Here is a 23,847-nt window from a genome sequence, read left to right on the forward strand (position 1 = left end):
CTTCCGAGCCACCACAGACATCAGTGGGTCGAAAGGCAGAGACACCCAGGAGGTAGAAAGCCAGGATCCAAAAGCGTCCAGGAACACTGACTCATCCTCCGAAGGGCTTAGGGTAGTCCAGTTCCCCCTCTGCCTAAGCATCTCAAGGATGTCTGAGAAGGAGAAATCTTCAGAGGGGGATCTTGGGGACCCCTCCAACTCCTCTAAATCGGTATCCGATGTGACAGACTCAGGGAGTCAACATGCTTCCTCTTGCATTTCCTCTTGCGAGGTGGCTCCTCTGAATGATCAGGGGAGGCCTCAGAAGAGGAGGATACACCCAAAGGGGTGTCCTGGAGCGCTAGAGCCCCACACTTGGGGTCTGGAAGAAGGGCAGAGGCTGATGCAGGCACCCTAGGGGAGGAGCCAATGGGGTCGATCGTGGGACTAACTCAGGGGCCAGTACACTCCTCATCACCTCAAAGGCGTCCCTGCCCAGACGCAGAGTGGGCTCCAGCCCGAAGAAACCAGAAGTCCACCCCACACCAAGGGGGATGGCTCCGAGGCAGATGTGGGAGCCGAGCTCACCTGAGCCGAAGCACCGAGGGGGAGAGCGGGGTCAGACAAGGTTCTGATGCCACTCGCCCCCTCGGAGTTGACGAGGGAGTCTCGGAGCCCAGATCCCTCCAGGGAAGGTACCATGGAAGGGATTGGAGCCGACGACGGAACTGAAAGATGGTATCGGAAGAGATGGTTCCACAACTCGAGCCGCAACAAACTCTGGCTCCGAGCTCATAGGATGAGTCGGAGGAGGAATATCTACAGCTGTGGACAGAGCCAACTCCTGATGAGGAGGGCTGGACAACATTTTGGCTAGGGCCTGCGATTTTAACAGCCTACTGACCACTCTTTCCAAGTCATGGTCTGAAAGTCTAGAGGACTGAGAAGAGTGGGATGAGCGATGACTACGCTCCAGCTGGAGCAGGGGCGATTTCGGAGCCGAACGTATCGACTCCAAGGAAATGGACCTGGATCTTTTCCGACTCTCAGTCGGCTCCGAAGAACGTGTCAGAGCCAAGTGGGAGGGAGGGACATAGGTTCCAGCTGGAGCCGAGAAAGACTGTGTGACTTCACCCAATGACGGCTCCGAACTGGGAGCCGACGGTTTAGGTGGCCTGGAAGATTTCATGGGCTGAACCTTCACCGGTGAATCTTGAGGTTTAAGCAAACCCCCTCAGAATCAATTTATTTTTGCATTCCTGCAGGACTCTTTGACTGAAAGCATGGCAGATCGAGCAAGAGTCCTGCAGGTGCACAGCACCCAGACAATAAACACAAGAAGTGTGACCATCTGTCAGAGACATCTTCTGACAGCATGAGTCACACTTCTTGAATCCGGACGGTTTAGGATCCTTGGACATCCTGGAGGAAAACCAAGGACAAGAACACACACAGAAAGGTTAAAGTAACCAAACAGTAAAATTTTACACACTACAGTTACCACAACCAACTACAAGCACTACTACAACAAAAACTAAAGATAACTATCACTAAACACTAACGGTGATTAATAAAGGAATTTTTTTTTTTTTTTTTTTTTTTTTTAGAAGGAGATAGAGAGAAAGGTTAACCTCTAACTTAAACGGAAAAACCTTTCTGAGGAAAGGGAGAGAAGGTGGGGGGGGAGTGGAAACTCTCTAACTTAAATGAGTTTCTTGGGGAAAGTAAACGGAGCTAGAAAAGAATCTAGTTAAAATACAACAGTCTAATCTAAGGACTAATTTTACACTAAAAACTACAGTTTTGACAAGAAAAATACAATAATAATAAAGTTTCATATGACCTGAGCCAGTAGAACAACCTCGCAGCAGAAGCGGCAAACGAGATCTGGGTATCTAGCTCCAGGCATCATGGGATATAGGGGGGCCTCGAGCCAGTAAGCAGCTCTCGAGCTTTTGAAGATGGCCAAGTCGGAGCCGAGGATCGGCTCCGAACCCAACCAGCAAGAATGAAGGCGAGATAGACAACTTAACATTAATTATTTGCATGTTGAGGGAGTTAACGTTGTTTTTAGATAAGGAGGGAGTTAAAGTTACTGTTTGTATAACAACTTCACATGATACAACACATTGTTTGATGAAGTTTGTAGCAGAGGGTCCTATGTAAAAAAAACAATAACACAAACATATATGCACGCATGTGCACACTTGCACACACAAATGCCCACACATATACACACACACAATAGCAATAATAATTACTCAGCATAAGCAATTATTGAACTCTGGTTGAAAATTCTGATATGTGCCTAGAATCAAAATATACAGTAATTCATATGGGACAGGATGATTTGGTTCATACTTTTAAGTATGTTTTTTAGATGAGCACTGAAAAGTAACACACTAGTGATTTCCTCAGACTTTTCATACATATGGTGGCAAAAGTAAGCAACAATGTTTTATTTTATTTTTATTTTACTTTGAATTTGTTAACTGGGATAGAAAATTGATCCCATTGGATGTATTTCAGTCATGACATTATATACAGAGTGAATGACAAAATGAAATATATACTACATATATTTCATACAAAGTCAATAACCATAGCTGGCTTGAGATGAAAATTCTTTTTATATATATATTCCCCTTCTGTTGAATCTATTTTCATTTTTTATTGTTTACACAAAATGAGATGCTCCAGCTGCCCTTCTACAGTTAGACGTAAAGCAAGAAAACAGTGATTTCTCATTAAATATCTGCCACTTTTTAATACATTTACACTTTTTCATATAAAACAGACGTATGGCAAACAGGGATGGATTCCAAAAAAAAAAAATTGCTGTCAGAGTAAGGCACTATCCATGGCCTGCAATCTAATGGCAGACTTAGGCAGTTTTAAATGAAGACTTGTACTGTTCCTCATGTAATATATAAACTGAGGAATCATGCACACCTTCATAGAAACTGCTGTTACTACACCGATTCCCAAAGAATCCTCTGCCTTGCAATCCCTAACTCTGAGGTATATATCAATTGCTTGAGTGTACGTGGAAAGGTAAGTGCCATGTGTGTGCATCCCTCACAAATTGTGTCCAGTGCTCACTGTTTTGATAGAACTCACATATAATAAGTAGACAGCCCTGTAAAGTACTTGGCAGAAAGCCAGAGTGCTTTGTGGCAGGGTACCGCTCTGCCTACGGGACTGTCTGCTTCAGCCAAGACTGACTTGTAGACTGTGCCTAGTATGTCGAAAACAAAGCTGTTTCAATGGCTATACAGAGCATGGTCCATGTGTTATGCTCTTCTACAGCGCTTCTTCCTTCTTGCATCTGTGTGTAGTACTAATGGTGTTGATTTACAGCACCATACCCTGCTTGATCTCAGTCTCTGTTTGTATGTACTGCTGACTCCCTCTCTAACCATTATGTCTGATAGTATGGCATTTACTGGCATCTCTACCTAGAAACCACCCTTATAGCTGCTGCTACTGACTATGCTTGGAACTTCACAACCTTTTGTGGTAGCTACTGTTCCAATCCCAGAGCCATGATCCTATCTTAACACCCTTCTCTGGCCATTTCACCTCTGTGTGCTCACAAAGTTTTACAGACTACCTGTTCACAGGTAATGCCTGCAGTGTCAGCCTGCAATGTGCTGCTGATCACTGGCTGCTATCATGTCTTGTCAGCTATGTGTTGAGAACACTCCAGAATACATTTTTACCAAGCATGAATTAAAAATATAATACTCAGTATGGATGTATTTGTGCATTTTATTTTAGCTCAGCATGTAGGTTATTTCAATGACTGACTATTCTTTTTGAAAAACAGTTTAGATTTGGATTTATGCTTAAATTTCTAATTAATCTCTCTTTTTCTACTAGATGCACAAAGACAGTCAAATAGATGAAGCTGATGACAATAATAATAATAATCTCTGTAAGTAAACATCAGGATATGCCTTGCACAGCTAATATGATTTGTTAACATTCAGAGTTATGGAATCCCAGTGTCTGACAGTGCTGTAACTGGATTGTGTAAGTATAGTGCTCACAGCTCGGCTGCAGTGTATGGCTGTCTCTGTCCTTCTCCACCATATTCATTTGGAGTTGTGCCTCTTGGGGGAGATCAGAACAGTGTGCAATCCATTTCTTTCAGAGTGTGGCCCAGTGTAAAGGCTGTAGAATGACACAGCGCATAGGCATTATATATGTAACAGAAGTGCGTGAGTTCTACAGAGGGATCTTAGATGCACAGAGACATGAGGCAGCATCACCAGTGCACCCTCGCTCATGTAGATGAGATAAAAAGATTTTAGTCTTTTAGATATCACACTCTTACTTTACTACATCTTTATATGAAACATCAGGTACCCTAGAAACAATACCACTGTTTATGTATCATACCTGGAGTTGTAAACTCTATGCTTTTTGATGGCTGATCTTCACCTATATTTGCAGTAGGTATGTTGTAAGCCGATATCTCATACATAATACTTGGGTTGACAGTAAATCCACTAAAGCTAAATTCTGCCTGTTGAAAAAAATAGAAACATATATGTAAAAATTTAAACAAACTTTCAGGAAATTTTACAAATGCATCTGTGTAAGTAAGTAACATGCACACACCACATACACACGTACTCATATTATTTATGTTATTTAATAACTGGATATGTGATAGCAGAGGCCCAAGGAAGAAGATGCACAATAAAAATGCAATAAAATTAAAAAAAGACTATAGAAATACAAATAGATGTACATATCAAACAATTGCAAATATATTACATTGGTTAGTATGACAAGAGCTGAAAGGAAACAGTCTGACAGAAAACAATGTATAGAGGCATTACTCAGTAAGACATAACTAACTTGTATTAAATGTTGGTAATAGCATATTTTAAATCATCACCACTTTTCCCATTTTTCTACATGAGGCCAGGGTGTTGTATTTTCTGTTGCTGCCTCTTATTTCAGAACCACCCTTCTACTTTGTTTGACAGTCCTATCTGACTGTCACATCTTGCCTCACTCAGTCCTGCCATCTTTTTGCTGGGCATCCTTGTTTCTACTTACCTTCTTCCCGTTTCTCCCTAACCTCCTTCTGCTTTCCTGCACATGTGCCTGAACCGCTGCGATCTTCTCCTTCACCTCCTCTACATTTGGAGCAGTTTGGTTTCTGCTCTGATCTCATCATTCCTCTCTGCCTCACAGTGTACATCCAACCGGCGTTTTAAGCCACTTCATCTCTATCATCTCTAGCTTCCTCAACTGTTCTGCCTTCACTGCCCAGGTTTCTGTACAATACAGTAGTACTGGTCCCACTGCTGTTTTGTACACCTTACTTTTCAGCTTGTCATTCTTCTGTCACGCTCTGCCCCTGATAATCTTTACCACTTCACAGCAATCCCGCTGATTCCAGCTTTGACCTCCTCATTCAGACTTCTCTTCTCATCAGCCACCCCTCACAGATACTTAATGGTGTTAACCTGTTCCTCTATTTTCCCTTCTATCTCAATTTTCAAGCTTCTTCAGATTTTCCCCATTTCTTGCCATGACAAATGTATTGTCTGTACTCAGTTTTATTCCATGTGTCTTCAGTTTTGCATTTCATTTAACTCCTCTATCATTTTCTGAAGTTTCTGTTCAGGGCCTGCTTGTAGTGTCACATCCTCTGCATACAGCTTTGTTGAGATGGCTGCTCCAATTTGTTTGCTAGTGTAGTCCATCAGCACTCTGAACACCAGTGGCCTTGAACCCTGATGGAATGCATTGTGTTAATCCAATAACTGTTCATACTCATGCTATTAGGTCCTTGTGCATAGCCTGCACTAATTCTAGCAACATTTTCAAGACACTGAACCATTAGATGGACAATCAGAAATTCATTCCTGAGCTGGCTTCTCTGTTTCTGATTGACAGAGGCAGTCAGTAAATGATCCCCTATATAAATCAAATATGTGGGTCACATTTGTCTTGCACTGCTAGGCTTATAAGGGCTCTGCTGGTTGTTAGCCTAGTAAACACCTATGAACGTATTGCAGGATTACCCAAATCAGATCTCTTGGGACTCTACCATATGCTTTCTTCAAGGCTAGGAGGACTCTTTCCTCATCTCTAGTTTTTTTCTCCAATATCTGTCTCACTGCAAACAATGGGTCAGTTGTACAGTATCCTCATCTGAATCTAAACTTCTCAGTTCCCATATTACTTTCCTTTATTCCAAAACAAAGGATAAAAAGGTCACCATTTAGTAAAAATGACAAGAAAGACCCAGCAAAACTAGAGTCTTCGCTGTGTGGTACTTTAAAATCCTGTAGTGGAGATTTGTGGGATAAATACAAATGACCCCTTTAAGATACACCAGTGTTTCAGCTACATGGCTTCTATGACCCTTTTAATTTCTTTATTGCTACATTCAGGCTAATAAAAACAAGCCCCAGTAGTTGCAGACATGCTATGTTTTGCCCTTTTTCTGATCTTGTCAGTACAGTGCAAATGGATTGTTTGGCCATACTTTAGAAACACAGAGCTTAAAAACAAGCCTGATGTCTATAACATTAGGGTGACTGTACGATATATCAAATACCATTCAGACCAAAAGGTAAAAAAAATTACACAGTGAAACCATTTAGTAAAAACTACAACAAAGCTCACAAGGACTTATTATACAGCTTTGCTGGAACTGTCTGAATTTCTGAATTTTCTTAATCACTCCACCAGTTTTCTTGAGTTTACATTTCAGTGGGATCACTGTTCCATCAATTATTTGGACATCACTGTATATAAAAACTTAGTGGAGGAAAGGTACAAGTCCAATTATTATTTACATTTTGGTAGTCAGCACCCCTACTGGCAAAAAAAGAATGTGGTAAAGGGACAACTTATCAGACTTAGTCAGTTTGTTTCTGAGGATCTTGTTTTTCAGGGGGAAATTGGAAAACTTTGCAACTATTTCATCAAATGTGTATACCCTTCCATGTTGTTGGATCATAGGAAGTTACTAGGCTATTGGCCCTGAGGCCCTTATAAGCCTAGCCAAGAGTTCGGCCCATGTTTAGACAAGTCAGCACCCAAAGCCCCTGTCCAGCAGGGACACAGGTGGAATCCCAGATGTGTACTTTCTGTTTTTCATCCAGTTATCCAGGTTGCACTTAAAAGGGATAATGAGGTACTCTGCTTGACATGGAGAGGGAGTCTATTCCACAGATGGGAGAGTCTCTGGGTCACAAATCTGTCCTGCCAACAAGTCCTACTGATGTCACAGACCAGGTTGAGGTTGCACGTGTGTGTTACTTGAGTGTAGCTTGACTTGTGGATATGCAGCAGTCCCATCAAAGCAGGGTCTGAGATTGCTTTGTATGGCAGACAGAGGTCACCTCTGAGGAGTCTGTATGAAACTGAGTAGATGGACATGGCTTTCATTTATTTAATGATTTTATTTATTTATTTATTTATTTTTGTATTTAGTTTACATTTGTTGACTGGATACTTGTCCATTCTCAGCTGAGGCCCAGGGAGAAAAGCTCCGTACATACATACAGAAAAACTGTTACATTAAACAAGTTAAAGTACTGTTACAGACACAATACATAGGATAAAAGTCATTCATTCTGTCAAATATAAATCTGATTTGTTATAGAGTAACAATTAGGAAGCAACATAGGGGTGGCCAAAAGACTTCTTTAGCACATGTTTATATTGCCAGAGTTAGTCAGGATTAGAGCAAGGACATAGTCATTGCCTTTTAAAGTACTGGTTTAGATTTTTTTAACTTGAGTTAGAAAGGGTTCTGAAGTAAGCTCAGCAGGAAGTCAGTTCCATATTTTGCCAACAGAGTTGGCATATAGAGAGTCTCCAGATGAGTTGTTGCTTTTGAGGGTTTGGGCTAGTAATTTGTTGGATGAGCGAAGTGTCTTGAGGTTGCTGGACGGGGTGATCATTTTTGTAAGTACAGGTGTGTTTTCAGGTTGGTAGAGAATTTTATCTGCTACTATTAGCTGATTGTATTGAAGTCTGATAGGTGATTCTAGCCACCCTAGTTTCTTTAGGTTCAGACAGTGGTGTGTTCTGTATGCTGCTCCAGTAGCATATCGAGCAATATGATTAAGCAGCTGGAGTGTTTATTAAGGTCAGACTTACTCAAGTTCGTGAAGAGACGGGATGCATAAAGGAGGGTGGAAAGTAGATGTGTACGTGCAATTACCATCCTCGGTAGTGGCGTGATGAAAGGTTTGATTTTATATAGTGAGACAAGTTTTTTATTAACTTATAATTAACTTAATATTTAAATTTATTTATATTATATTATATATTAAATATATTTATATTTAATATTTAGTTAATATTAACTTTATTAACATATGGATTGATGCCTAGCTGACAGAGTTTATCTACTATGCCCGAGTGGGGAATAGTGTCGAAGGCTTTGGCCAGGTCACGGTAGGCAGTGTGCATCATCTTCCCCTTGTTCGTGGCTTTGGTGACTGTCTCAAAGCAGTCGATCAGATTTAACAGACATGACCTCTCTTTGACAAAGCCAAACTGTGTGGGGTCGAGAGTTTGGAGGTTGCCATTGTCCCTGTTAATGAGGTCCATGATAATCCATTCCATGGCCTTGCAGATCAGGCTAGTTATGCTGAAGGGTCTATAATTTCCCGGATCGGTGGACACTCCACCTTTGTGTAAAGGGGTGAGAGTGGCTGTCCTCCACTTGGCTGGGATACCTTTCGGGAAGATACCAATTTGTCATATCTCTCTCTTCTGTCTCTCCTTTTCTCCTAGTTTAAACAGGGTCTACTTTATATCATTGAAAGATCAAAATGTTGAATGCTCACATGAGTGGAAATTCAGCAACTCTATATTTATTCATAGGTTGGTACTAGGCTATCTGCCCAAAGGCATTTATAAGCCTAGCCGGAATGTGTTAGCTTTTGCTGCCCCCTTAGATTAGTTCCCTGTGCCTCTGTCCAGCAGAGCCATTGAAGTGATTCCCAGGATAAACTTTCTTTTTCCCATCCACTCATCAAGGTTTCTTTTGAAGAGTGTTAGCGAGGAGCTCTGCCTAATGTAGATTGGAATCTTGTTCCAAACCATGGGAAGTCTCTGGGACAGGAATCTATCCCTCCAGCACGTCCTATTTATTGTTGTGGTGAGGTTTAGATCCCTAGAGAGTGTGGCTCGAGAGGATAAGGTTTTCTTTAGATGTAGCATGTCCATCAATTCTGGGTTGGACATGACCTTGTATGTCAGGTAGAGATCACCTATGAGCAGGCAGTATGCAACCGAGTACAGCTAGAGTTTCTTCAGTTGAGCTGCATAGGGCAACTGTTTGAGGCCAGTGATCCTCTTGGTGAGGTACTTCTGTGGTCTTTTCAGCTGTTGCAGGTGTCTTGTAATGTACATCCCAAATGGTGTGTTGTACTCTATGATGGGTCTAATGAGTGATGAGTAGAGGGACACAATGACCTCTTGATCTGGATGCAAACCCTTTTGTGATTAGGTGGGCCACGTAGGATTTTCTAACCACTTTGGCAATGTGATTATCAAAGGAGAGATTACTATCTACTTGGGTCCCCAGATCCCTTATTATGCTTTCTGTGTTTAAGGGGCTACCATCTATGTGGTAGTTTGTGGGTACTTTGTTTTTTCCAGAGGGGATGACTATGGACTTTTTGGCATTTAGCTTGAGGCCATGGTTTTGACACCAGGTACCTGTCTCAGTGAGACCCTTTTGGAGGATGTCTGTGTCAGCTGGAGAGTCAATTATAGCCCCTAGTTTGCAGTTGTCTGCGAACTTGGTCAGCCATAGTCCTGCTGTGCTTGCCTGTACCTCTAAGAAGTATATGCCGAACAGGAGGGGTCCTAGGACTGAGCCCTGGGTAACACCACTTGTAACCAGTTTAGAGTCGGACCTAGCTCCTGCAACTCTCACCATGTGGGTTCTGTCTGTGAGCCATTTGGTAACCCATCTTGTGACGTAGGGGTTTATGTTCAGGCTGGTGAGCTTGTCTATAATACCAGAATGGGGAATGGTGTTGAAGGCCTTAGCGAGGTCTAGGTAGGCTGTGTGTACCACCTTTCTCTCATCTATAGCCTTGGTAACTGTCTCAAAGACATCCTCCAGGTTTAGGAGGCATGATCTGCCCTTAACAAAGCCAAACTGGGTAGGGTCCAGTGTTTGGAGGTTCCCAATGTCTCTGTTAATGAGTTCCATGATGATGCATTCCATAGCCTTGTAGACCAAGCTAGTCAGGCTTATAAGGCAATAGTTCCCGGGGTCTGTTGTGGCTCCACATTTGTGGAGCAGGATAACCATTGCTGTGCACCACTCTATGGGTATGTAGCCTGTGGAGAGGCTTTGTTTGAACAGTGTGTTTAGGTGAGGGGTTAGTTCATCTTTGAGCTCATGTAGGATGCAGCCTGGGACACTGTCCGGTCTCATTGATGCTGTGTTTTTGGCTTTGGAGAGGGCTGTTTTAACCTGAGTGTCTGTGATTTCAGGGACTATACATTCTTCTGGTATGGTTATGGGCCCTTTTGGGGGTGAGAGGGGGGTGAAGTTTGCGCTGAACCTGTCTGCCAGGATGTTGGCAATATTGGTTGTTTCAGTGTATTGTGTGCCATTCTGCACTAACTCTGAGCAGATCTGAGCATTGCCACTTAGATTCTTGACATAGCTAAAGAATGCCTTGTGGTTATCTATGGAGTCCTTGGCAATTTTTTCTTTCAAAGCTCACCTTGGATGATTTTATAAGGGATTGTAATTTCTTGCTGATACTGATCAGGGATGTATTCCCTTCTTGGGATTTTACTCTTTTCTGTACTAGTTTCCTCCTTCTGTTGTATAGCTTGTTTATGGCAGGGGTCCACCAGACTGGTTTCCTTTTCTTGGAGGAGTGAGTCTTGGTTTTGCTTGGGATGGCATGATCCATGCATTCTTGTAGGTGCCCGTAGAATGCATTAGTAAAGGATTTTGCAGCTTGGACAGTGTTATCCTTCAGCAGGGGGGCTTTGAAACTTTCCACCTCGGTCTTAAGTAACATGAAGTTTGACTTTTGAAAAGTTTTTCATGGAGGTTTCCTTGTCCAGGGGTGGGGGCGGAATGTGGATATCCAAAGTGATTTGTTTATGGTCAGATTTAACCAGTGAGGGGTTGACCTTCAGTGTGGATGAAATGACTCAATGGATTACGGGGACCAGGCACTCCCACTATGGTCCTATACTATACTCATCCAACAGTACATGTTGCAATGGTTAAAAATCAGACAAAGGACTCTTCCAATATTTTTGTCATTCAATATAACAGTATTTTTTCACTCAAAAACATTATTAGGGCACATTGGAGAATAGTTTTTGGGACATTTGGAATGTTTGAGATTTTGGGACAACATCTGAGGTTTGTTTACAAGAACAATAAAAACTTGAAAACGATACTAGAGAAAAACACTGACACACTTGACACTACCCATAACAATGCAGGAATGAGACGCTGTGGTGCCTGCAAACTATGCCAATGCATCTTGCATGGCACCTACTTATCCCAGGTTTCTCTAAAGTTATTTCTCTTACTGGGAGTCACAATTGAAACACTACAGGGGTAGTTTACATTGCTCTTTTTTTTCTTCTTGCTCTGCATTTTCTACTGGTAAAACTGTGGGGCCGCTTCAAAACAGGATTTACCAACACCTGTATGCTATTTCCAAAGAACATAATACTAACACATTGTACAGACATTCAACAGTATGCAATGCTTTTAAAAAATGTGCCTCTTCTGTGTTGGAGAGAGTTACAAAATCTGCCAGGGGAGGAGGTCACTGGGAGCTAGTTTTTGAGCAGATAGAACTATATTGACAAATCACTTCAATGCATCTCTAGGGCTAACACCACTGGTGGCAAAGCACTATACTCCCACACCGTTGCTAGAAACTGGAACAACCTCCACCCATCACTGACCTCCATTCCCACTACCTCACACTTCAAAAACTCTCTAAAAATCACATCTCATAAGCACCTGGCTTTGCCCATGCATAACCTAAAATCACTGCTTTAGTCCTGTGGAAAGTTGAAAGAGCTTATTACTTGCCTACTGTAAATGCTACAGTTTTTTTTACATCTAACAATTTTCTTTCTTTAATATAGCTTCTTCATTTTAACATGATGTATATAATGACTCTCAATGCTAAAAAGTATTGTGTCTGTTTAACTGCTGAGTTGTATCCTGTCTGTTTTACATTTCTGTCTTATTGGCTGGATTTTGCTGTTACAATGTGTTGCTGTCAGTTTTTACTTCTATGTATTAAATTCTAGTATTTCTGTTAATGTATGTGGAGCTTAATCTGACTCAACTTAGTATCTTTTTAATGATTTTTAATGATGTTTTGTTGTCACTGATTCTGACTGCATTTTTACAATCTGCACTTTGTAGGTGGATTTCTAATATATATATATATATATATATATATATATATATATATATATATATAAATAAATATTATGGTAACTGTTTCTTTAATTTTTTGTAACTTGCTACACTTTTGGCACCTTTTAGTTTTTTAAATCAGGAAGTACAACTGATACTTTGTTTCTGATGAACTTCCTGTTATACTGGAACGAATGCGCTTAAACTGTGGATTAAAGGTTTGTTTGTGACTTCTGGTATAGTGTTTTTCTTATTTTATACAGTGAGTTGTTTACGCTGTGTGGTTACTCGTGTTCTATGTGTTGCAATTTTATATTTGTGACCCATCAATCTTTGAAAAGTATAAGTAGGTTGTGTCTGCAGCCCTCTTCTGCCCATATACCCGGGTTGAACTCTATCTCTGGCCTTCTTCTGACCAAATACCTTGGCTGAAATCGTTCATAGGTTCATAGGTTATTACTAGGCTAACTGCCCTTGCGAGCCATTTTAAGCCTAGCCAGTTATCCCTTCTGAGACTCAAACCCTGCACCTTGTGTTTGTAAGGCAAACACCTTAACCATTAGGCCACCCTCCTAAACTTGTTTGTCCAGAACTTCCTGCTAAAACTTCAAGCTGCCATGAGTCCTGGGACTCTAACTCAGAAGTAATTCCACTGTTTTCTATATAGTTGATGGTAGAGTGGTAGACAGCTTTCAGTGTCTGTCCTGCTCTATTTTGTTGTGAGGGGAGTCCTACATGTACTCTTCCAAGTCACTGGAAATCTTTCTTTTCAAGGTTTGTAAAACTTTTCAGTGAGTGGCATTAACCAGTAATTTCTCTCGTTCTGTATAAATCCTATGGTTAAGTCCTTCAGGCCAGATTGTGAGCCCCCCACCTACACACACCTTTATAAAGTTCTTTCAGGAACCTTTGCCCCCCCCCCCCCACCTACATACACCTTTATAAAGTTCTTTCAGGAACCTTTCTTGTATAAAAGGGGTGGAATCAGCTCTTAGCCTAAACACTTGGATGAGTCGGGTAATTCTCCACACTCCTTCTCAAGAATACAGAGAAGTATTCATTTAGCAGCCCTACTTTTTCACCAGCATCTCTGCCTGTTGTCATCCATTTTGTACAGTGTCATAAGCCTGTTTTTTTTTTCTTTTTTGCTATCTTATGCATCTGTACAATGTGTCATCTCTCTCTTCACTTAAATATGTTTATTTTTTTCTGCATTTCCTGTTCTTTAACTAATACTACTTCTGATTCTTGCTCTTTTTTTCTTATTTAACTTCACAACACAGTATAGCCAGAAGTTTGAACCCAACTGCTTCTGCTTACCACAATGCCAATTTTGGCTGTTTGCTTATTCATCTGTTCAATGTCTCATCTCTCTCTTCACTGAAATCTATTTAATTTTTCTGCATTTCCTGCTTCCTGTCCTTTAACTAATATTATTTCTGATTCTTGTTCTTTTTTCTTATTTAACTCCACAACACAGTATAGTCAAAAGTTTGAACCTAACCTCTTCTGCTTACCACAATGTCACTTTTGGCTGTTTCTTACATTAATAGACTAATGTTAAAATGGGTTTGTGTACATCTCACTAACAATAAATTCCATGATGGCAGGAAGAAAGCAATTAAGAATGATGGATATATGGCATCTGACAGAGGAAAACACAACTGTATGATAACTTTTGGGAGAAGAATAACCCAGAAACATACTTAGCACAGTGGCTTAACTGGAGTCTTCTGATTTTCTTTGAAGAAATGTCTGATAATGACAGAACATTTAATTCAACAAAGGTTCTTTCCACTATACATTTCTCCAGTCGTTATACTAATATAGCACTTTGAAATTAAACTGTATATCACTGGCACGGTACTGCTCAAGCCTTCAGTGTCCCAGAAAGCAGTTGTGTATTTAGGGCAAGGCGAAGTGGGACAATTGCCCCAGGTGCAAAGTGTTACAATGCATGATCAGCAATCCAATGCTGATCACTTTTTAGTGCATATAGCTTTTAAAAGCCAGTATTGCATTTGTATGCAAAACTTAGTGCTGTATTGCTCTCTGAATGGTCTAAATTCTAGCAACTGAGTGCTACATCTGTAGCAAGCAGTTTGCTACAGTTTAAAAGAAACAAAGATTTGCTTCTTTTTTCTAACTAAAAGCTGAGTGCCGTAGCACTTTGTAGTAAACTGTTCGATACAGTTTCAAAGAAAAAAAGATTTGATTCTTTGTTTTTTTAATAAAATCTAAGCAGTTCCACTACAGTTTGCTAGAGTTTAAAATAAACAAAAAAACTGATTTTCTTTTTTATTCAACTTGAATGTGAGGAAGGAGGGTTAGGGGCAGGGCACAAAAAAGGGTCCCGACTTACTCCAGAATTTCCAAAACTCTAGGTAGCTTACAGTGGACTTTTTTTCTCTTCCATTAAAGAACTCTAGTAGGCAGGAAAGGCATAGCTCTCAAACAATCAGGGACAAACCCAGATATATTCAAGGTTAACCAGGGACACTTAAAATATTAATACTATTAACTTGAGACATTGACAGAATAAGACAATGTGAATTAATATTTTCTGAAGTGTGTAACTCTAATTACTGTCATTATTTATTACATGTAATTCATCATCTTTTCTCCAAAAGTCACAAGTTTTAGGAGGTATTAAGAGGGACAAAGATAAGATTTGAGTCAAAACCAGATATAGTTGAAAGGTATGGGGGGTATTCCTGGTTAGCCTGCCAGTATGCCAGGACAAGGAGCAGACCATTTATTCCTCTTTAAATGAAGAGCTGAGGAGGTGGGGCATCAGTACAAAGGTCAGCCATCCCCATGTGCTAAAAAAGCCAGGTATACCTTTGTTAGAAAATATTGATATTTTGAAGTGGAAGCACCTAATGCAAAGTATGGGACAACACACCGCCACACAGAAACACACAGACATCCTTTATTTTGCATAGTCAGGTAGTAAAAACTTCTCCTGTTGGTACTTTACAGAAAAAAAGACTCTAGAAGATACTCACAAATCTGTTGCAAAGAGTGAAACACTCAGCCTCTTGGATGAATTAGACTTCCTTTCTCAAAAAACAATGTGCATCACCTACCTATAACCAATGTGCGGTTACACTTGCATATCTAAAATGGCTACTACTAAGGTATAGGCCTCAAAATAATCTGCCTACTGCATTATCAGATTTAAAACTCATTCAAAAACAAATCAATGCCATTTTAAGGATCCAAAAACCTGCCACCAAACGTGCTGACACCTTATTATTGAGATATAATTTCAAATTTTTCATTAAAGAATCAGAGACATTCTCAGGGAGTCTGAATGTGAGATTTACTATCGATGTGCATCAGAAGAGCAGCAGGAAGACAAGATTTAGGAAGTAAAATCAACTCACGTTTTCACCAAACTGAAAGAAGATGGACTTCCAGGGTATAATTTTTGTTACAAATCAGAACTATGTCCTAATGAATGATTCCGATCAAATCATCTCCTAACAAAAAAAAGTTGTCTAGTTACCTCTAGATATGTTTGACTTACGTCACTCATTAGTTGTACGGAACCAAATCATTCTATCCCTCTTTTGTACACAATAATTCATATCTTGAAATAAAGTCGGTACCAGCAACATTTTATCTACTTAGTTATTTATTTTGTTGACTGGTAAGTGGATGGTCCTGGAACCCTTTTCAGACACAGCCTGGGCTATGAGGTACTACATCATTTGAGGTAGGAGTATTTTCACTGAGATAGTTGAACAGATGTGTAGTACATCGATTTTAAGTAAATATTAAAGGAAGGCAAGAGGTACAAAATGAAGCAAATGCAGTCACGGAACAAAGTGCAGTCTGAAAATTGTTTAATGTAAACTGTTTAATCCAAAAAGAAAACAGCACCAATTAAAATATGTTTTGAGAATAGAAAATGCACAGTATAAGTAATCATTTTGCATATAACATTTACAATATACTTGTACATTTTTGATAGGAGTTCTTATTTATACTAAACATGTCAAAAGCACAGTTCATAGCAAGTTATGTAGTGGAGTTGTAGTATTAAAAGCTTTGCTTTGTACAATTTAAGACTCTAAATTTGTATAGATGTAATTTACATTTTCAGTGTATATCAACATTTACCAACATTTTTTCTAACAGATCTAGTACAGGCGACTATTGGGAGGTATACGAGTTTGCAAATTTAATGATAGATACTCGGAAATTAGCATTTGAAGGTGTAGTGAGGAAAATCAAACCAAGAGCTGCTGAAACTAGTAAAAATAGTGAGGAACATAACTGAATAACGAAATAAAGCATGTTTTGGATAATCACATATCAAGGGGTTATAGCATTGCTTTTAGGCTCTAGGGAATTGCCATTTGTTCTGTGCTTAAAGATACATGACTTAAAAGAGTTTGTAGGTAAAGACAGTACTGTTCATTATTCCTGAATCAGTAACAGGAATGGGTGTCATTCAAATCTGAACTTAACTTAGACCTAAAGAGAATGTAGTTTGTACTTCGTTTTTATACTCTTAAGTAAGTGGGTTCAGTCTGTCATGGCAAAATTCCTAAAAGCCTTTTCTCACACCGCCAGTGCAAACTGAGGCCTATACAATGCCAGATTTTCTTCTAGATTTATTCATATGTTATAGGGATAGGTCATTATGTTTAGCTTATGCTTCAAAGGCATTCCGTTGTAGCTGGGATAATCTGACAGTGGAAACCTAGTGAAGTAATCTGCTGGGGAGTAGCTTGAAGATTTGACTTTGTTAAGGAAATAAATAGTCCCATGCCTAGCAAGTACTTACAGTTAACAAAACATTTGATCATGGAAGTATTTATGCCCTGTGGCCATTACATTTTTGTTAATGACACAAACACACGCGTGTTTGCAGGCAAGTATCCTTAGGAACACAGGTGAGTTAGTCTCCATCATTAATATGTTGTAAATACCTTTTACAGACTACCTTCCACACAGCTTGCTGCTTTGCCTTGAGTAAACATCCAAAAATAATCCATTCTTTGTTTGAGTGTAAAACTGAAACTGTGAAAGAAATCAAACCATCACTTTTCCTCCTTTCAGATTTTATTTAAAACAGAAACTGGTCTACTTTGTATCTTCTCAAACATTTTCATCCTTGGTAACTCTCTTTCATACTCAAAAACATATTACTGACTTATCTCCCATAATGCTGTAAAGGGATCTGCCTCTATCATTCTCTAAGAAAATTATGATATCTAATATATTCTATTTGTTGATTAATATACCACAAACAGCTCTTCCAAACTTCTTTGAAACATCTTTTTATTCAGAACTGTTGCACATTTTAAACTTTTTGTAGTCAAATTTTCAACATGGATTTCTCTTTTCTAACTGGAAGAACTTGACAGCTATCACTTGTACATGCCTACAAAAACATTACCTTAATTCCTTTATAGAAAAAGACCATCATAAATACTGCAATCAAGTTACGTAAGTAAGGTAGCAAAATTAGGAAAATGCGCATGCTAATAGTCTTGTGGATGAACCAATAACAGGAATACAGAAATCTACCTTATGACCAAATCAATCCTAACATACATTTTTAAGTACTTGGAAGATGTTAGAAAAAACATCAGCATTTATCAGCATTACAGTAATAGTTTAATCACACTTACAAGATGTCCTGTATAATCACCAGTGAAGTCTGTATACATACAGCGAAATGCCTGAACATTTCCAAAGTTTCCAATCTCTCTTAAAGTGATCATAGTTCCTTTAAGTACATGAATACTTCCTAAAAAAAAAAGTTCAACATTTAAAAATGTGAACTCTGTGAATGAGAGCTAATGGCAAAGTAATACATTTCCACTTTTTAACTCCTTTTTAAAATCAATATCAAAGTGCTGTATAATACAATACAGCATAGTATAACCTACCAAAGTGCAGATAACATGTTTAATTAACTATTTTTAAATATTTTAAAGCACGTCAGGAAAGTAGGAGTTACTAGTGTTAATCTTTAATGATGTTGTGAATTATATTAAAGGGCATACATCAAGCCCTTCAGAGCTTTTGTGGCAGCAAAGACAGAAAGACTGAACTCTGGAAAAATTAAGTATTCACCCGTTGGCATAAAAAACACCACCCCAAGAAATAAGGGGGATGGAGGGAGGGAATGGCTACTGCAGTGGTCATTTGAACATTTACTGTTATGGTCAGTTTACTTATTATACCATGTTCATTGTATTAATCTCTGTTGATATAGACATGGCTATATGGGTATGGTACACTTAGGAGGTGGAAGGAGAACAGTCCAGGAGCCTCTGGAGAATGGTCCTAACAAAGCCTAATCTGGACCTAGAGAAGAATCAAGCATATATTGCTTTGCAAAAGAATGTACAGCAGACCAAGTAGCAGCTTCCAGAAAGCCACAAATGACGCTAAGGCCCTGGTAGAATGGGCCTTGACCCTGCCTGGAATAGATGTGTTATGATGAGTACAACAAAAAGGTTGCCTTAGATAACCATTTGAAATAGTCTGTTTTTACACAGATCGTCCCTTCTTCTTACCTTCACAAGAAATAAAGACTTGATCTGAAGATATGAAAGGTTTACTTCTGTCAAGATAGTACCCGAGTTGTCTCTGGACATCCACGATATTGAATATCCTTTCTCCATCAATTTTTTTGTTTAGGAAATAAAACAAGGAGATGGATATTTTAGCTTAAAGTAAACTCAGATACCACTTTAGACATGAAAGAAGGATTAGTGCTCAAAAAACCTTGTCTCTATGGAAAAAGAGATCAGATTGACTCACCACAAGAGCTTGCAACTCAGATATCCTTCTTGCATAGTTCAGAGCAATTAGTACATTTGTTTTTCCATGTCAGTAACCTCAAGTCAATCAGGTTAGCTGGTTCAAATGGAGCACTGTTAGCTTCTCTAATACAAAATTAAGATACCAAGGTGGGCCCACCAGTTTTCTTGGAGGTCTCATGCAAAAACCCCTTTCAAAAACATTTTGACATGAGACTGCACGGAATAAGGAGGATCCATGGGTAGACATGATGAAATGGCCAGAAAAACAAAAAACAAAATGAACCTTGACATAGGAATAAGAAAGGCCATAAGTTAGTAACGCACACAGATATTGTAAAACCAGAGAACAATTAGCCCTGAATGGTTACCAGTTATGTATTTGGCACTAACTAGAAAACTTTTCCATTTATTAATATATAATTTTCTAGTAGCAGGTTTTCTAGCCTCCATTAATACCTGCTGCATGTCCTCATTAAAACAGGTGCCTAAAAGGAATTAAGATGCTATCATCCAGGCAGTCAACTGAAGTTGATTGAAGTCAGAGTGTATCAAACATCCCTGTTGTTGAGAGAGCAGATTCCGGCTGTGAGGAAGCTTGTGGTAATTGCTCCTGGACATTTTCAAAACATGGCAAAACCACAGTTGCCTGGGTTAGAAGGGAATCACCACAAATGGTCTTGGGGGGATTCCTTTTAAATCTTCAGAAGTACCCTAGATATTAGTGGAAAGGGTAGAAAAGAATACAGGAACATTTCTGTCCAAGGAAAAGAATTAAAAAAGGCATCTGTCTTCCAGGCCTTCTTGCATGGAGTCCTGGAACAGAATCCTGCCAGTTGATTTTTCCAGGAGGAGGCAAAGAGATCTACTAAAAGATCTACCCAGAGATGGATAAAGTTTTTTAGACCCTTGATCTAGTTTCCATTTGTGAGGTCTGTCCTTATACTGCTCACTTTGTCTGCCTCACAATTTTAGAATATAGTATGCCTGTAAAATGATATTGTGCTGTGAAGCTATATCCCAAGCTAAAAGGGATAGTCTGCAAAGGGAGTACCACATGGTTCCCCCCTGCCTGACGTACCACAAGATTGTGGTATCGTCTGTAACTACTTGAGGAGGTCCCAGGAACCGGTGATGGTTCACTTGACTTAAGTGCCGTGATCTATCACCTACAGGCTGCAAACCCACATGTAAAAAATCTACAGCATGGAACAAAGTCAGTATACATCTTTACCATAGCGCAGTGGTTTGGTATCAGATGATCTGTACTTTCACCATAACCATCAGGTAGTTTTTAACTGCCATGAGCATGATTTAATATTTAGGTCTATATTAATTCATCAAAGAGTTCATTCTGTGAATAGCTATTCATCAACAACATAACACAAAACTTGTTTCTGCGAACATGCACATCAGAGAATTTAAAACCATCAAATAGTCATAGTTGGCCGACATCGCGAACATGGAATAATGCTGTGAAACAAAACTGAAAAGAACACCCTACAGGAACACCATTCATGCTCTATACAATACATATCTAAATCTATACAGAATACTTCCTAACACGAAGAACTAATGACATTATATTGAAAACATATTATTTCACGTTGGCGATGTTGGCCAGCTATGACTATTCAATAATTTTAAATTCGCTGATGTGTACATTCGCTGAAACAGACATTCGATATTATGTTGTTGATGAATAGGTATTCGAGGAATGTACTCTTTGATAAATTAAAATAGACCCATGATATTCTTATGAATCCTATTACTTGAAAATGTGATTTGTCTTCCATGCTCCACTTAGGAACTCGGCAGCTGTTTCCTCAGATATCAAGGTGTTTGTCAGTTACCCAATCTGCTGTCATTTTTTTTTCGCTTTCTCAAAAACTGCTTTTTAGCCATGTACTCATAATTCTAATCAAATTGGTAATAACGGTAAAAGAGGCAATGAATGGCTGCTTTCTGTGCTGATCTGCCTGCCTCCTGATTGATGCAGTCATATTATAATTTCCCTTAGCACTTCAGAAGCTCATCCCCATTCCTATAGACAAGACAGTAGCCAGTCATGTTGCACAGGACAGAAGGATGCATGCAGCTAAATTATGTCTTCAACTTTTGTTGCAACAAGGGTGGGATAAGATATGCCTATACTTTGTTGCAACTTATGAGACTGAGGTTCTGTACTTCAAATTTTGAATGCCACCGGTCACTTTATTACAGTGTGTTGGACTGTGCAAGCTGGCAGTACCCTTTTGGTATTTTTTCCTTTTTCTCCACTGTAGTGTAACTATGGAGCTGGTATATATAATTTAGATGATGTGGATGCCAAGCCCTCAGGTGAAGGAGTGCTTGGCTCCTCCCCATAAAAAAAAATTATTTTTCAAGTTGCACATTTTGGACCTGAATTTTCAGACAAATGTAACTGGCATTCTTGTTCCTGTTCCAAATGTAGGCAAGCCATGAGATTGTTACTTTCTGCAGAGTAGGATTCATATCCTTCCTCCTCCCAGGTTGGATAAGCTATGGTGGTCTACTCATAGTCTACTGCAGCAGTGGGAGTAATGAACATAGTGTAAGTTGCACTCAGCCCACTCACCCATATCAACTACATAACACTCTACGTGACAGCCTAGCTCATTCCAGCTACAATATTTGCCAGGTCAACTGACCCTCTGCTTTTTGCAGGGACCCATCCTAGCTACATTGTTTGGGATGTGCACTGTCTCCACACTATCTGTATAGGCACATCCCAACTATATTGTCTGCCAGGTAAACTGACCCTAAGATCTCTGTAGGAGGACATTTCATCTTTAGCCATGAACACTGGTGATGAGCTGTACGTAGAGGCACATCCCAGCTACAGTGCAAGTAAAAGAGACTAATCCAGAGCTCTCTGTAAAAGGCTCACCCCACCTATATTGTTTGCCATGCGTACTGACCCTGAGCATTCCAGCTTTAGTGCCAGGCAGGTGGGCTAATCTTGATCTCTCTGAAAGGGCATATCCCAGCTGCAATGTCTGACATGTGCACTAAATCTGAGCCATCCAGAGGGGCTAATGCCAGCTACAGCCAGACACGTACATTGACAGTGAGAAAGTGACCTGTCTACAAGGGAAACTCACAGCTGTGGTGTCTTTAAGGTGCACTGTCAATGACACAAGGTACAGGTTTGATTCTGACTTCAGGTTACTAGCCTAGCCAGTAACCTGAAGTCAGAATCAAACCCTGTACCTTGTGTCAGTGAAGTGAAGACCTGCAGAAAATTCAGGTTCAGTCCATCTGGTTGGCACTGTAACTGGGTTATGCCCCTATAGAGAACTCAGGATCAGTCCATCTTGCTGGGGTATACCCCCCCCCCCCCAGTGACACTGTGTCTGACAAACGGTATAGTTTGGTTGTTCCCCTTTGGACAATTTGGGGTAAGTGGACCAGGCAAAACAACCCCCTCGCCCCCCAGGATCACTGCACCTAGCTGGCATTATAGCCGGAATGTATTCTTACAGACTGTAGAACTCAGTGCAACTGAGTGGCACTACAATGGCACATATTCACCCCTACAGAGAGCTCAGTACAGCAATAGGCTGGCATGGTAGTGGGGGTGCTTAGACCAGCATTTAGCAAGCTGAGATCACTCAGTAAGAGCACTTCCCTTTAGTCACTACCTCTGCATTACTCTGATTAGAATTTTACACATTTTTCTTCATATGATGGCAGATCTGCTTTCCAGAAAGGCACAATATGTTTAAAAAAATGTCTGATGTTTCTGAAAGAAGAGGAAGGTTAGGTGATTTGACTCATGGACACACAATGGTGTTTGTGACATTTTGATTTGATCCTCAGACTGACTACTGCGTACTAACCACCACACTGTTACAGTTCTGATGTAAATGATGCAAACTTATTTGTAATTGAACAACAATTCTGTAAATGTAGTTTTGCATGTATACCAGAATCAGAACTCACATTTGCAAAATCTTAGCAAAATACTAGCTGTACTTACCATCAACAGAAATATTCCAGCTGACTTTCAAAATAGGTTTCGTTGAACCTTGGTCATCTGCAACCTGGATAAGTTCTGCCTTCACAGCATGCACATCACTTGGAGTTAAGTTGTGGTGCATCATCCATTCCTCAGGAGGGCTATTCGCTAAAATTAATAAATGCAGCCATCAACAGTTCATCTAGTGGCAGCTCATAATCAAAATGTTAATTATGTATGTCTTTCACCATAACAAATCAAGGTGCTGCATGTTTGCAGTATTTACAAGATGCCCATCTAGGTACCTAGCACACCTGCTTTGCTTTCTAATTTTGAATCGGGCATAAAACCATAATCACGTACATAATTTTTTTTACAATACAGCTGTAAGTGATAACTTTGTTTATTATATGAATGAGCAGAATAAAGGAGAAAAACCCAGAAAATAAAATAAGTGAATTGTATAAAAAAACAGCCGGGCAGTAGGTGGGCTAAAACTATAAACTTAAACAAAAAGCACACAGGATAAGCGCTTTCGCATATGAACAAGGTGCTTCCACAGATCCAACTAAAAACAATGATAAGAACATTTAAATACTAGTGATTAAGACCACGTGACCGGAGCACAGGTTTTGCAGGTACAAAGTCATTAAGACCTTAGTTGCTTGCAAAGTAAGTAT

At 39.8% G+C, this 23,847-nt stretch overlaps 1 protein-coding gene across 2 annotated transcripts in view; it reads right to left on the reverse strand.

Moving 5' to 3' along the window:
* IL17RB (interleukin 17 receptor B) overlaps positions 1 to 23,847 on the reverse strand; it is a 287,120-nt gene that overhangs the window by 176,920 nt on the left and 86,353 nt on the right. For both annotated transcript variants that reach the window (XM_044077616.1, XM_044077615.1), the window contains exons 3-5: positions 23,189 to 23,335; positions 18,046 to 18,164; positions 4,384 to 4,510 (exon numbers count right to left, since the gene is read on the reverse strand). In XM_044077616.1, coding sequence (XP_043933551.1) covers positions 4,384 to 4,510; positions 18,046 to 18,164; positions 23,189 to 23,335 — 393 coding nt within the window. The remainder of the gene's footprint in view (positions 1 to 4,383; positions 4,511 to 18,045; positions 18,165 to 23,188; positions 23,336 to 23,847) is intronic.

This window comes from Protopterus annectens, chromosome 7.part0, assembly GCF_019279795.1.
Source record: "Protopterus annectens isolate FY-2018-M chromosome 7.part0, PAN1.0, whole genome shotgun sequence".
Taxonomy (NCBI): domain Eukaryota; kingdom Metazoa; phylum Chordata; order Ceratodontiformes; family Protopteridae; genus Protopterus; species Protopterus annectens.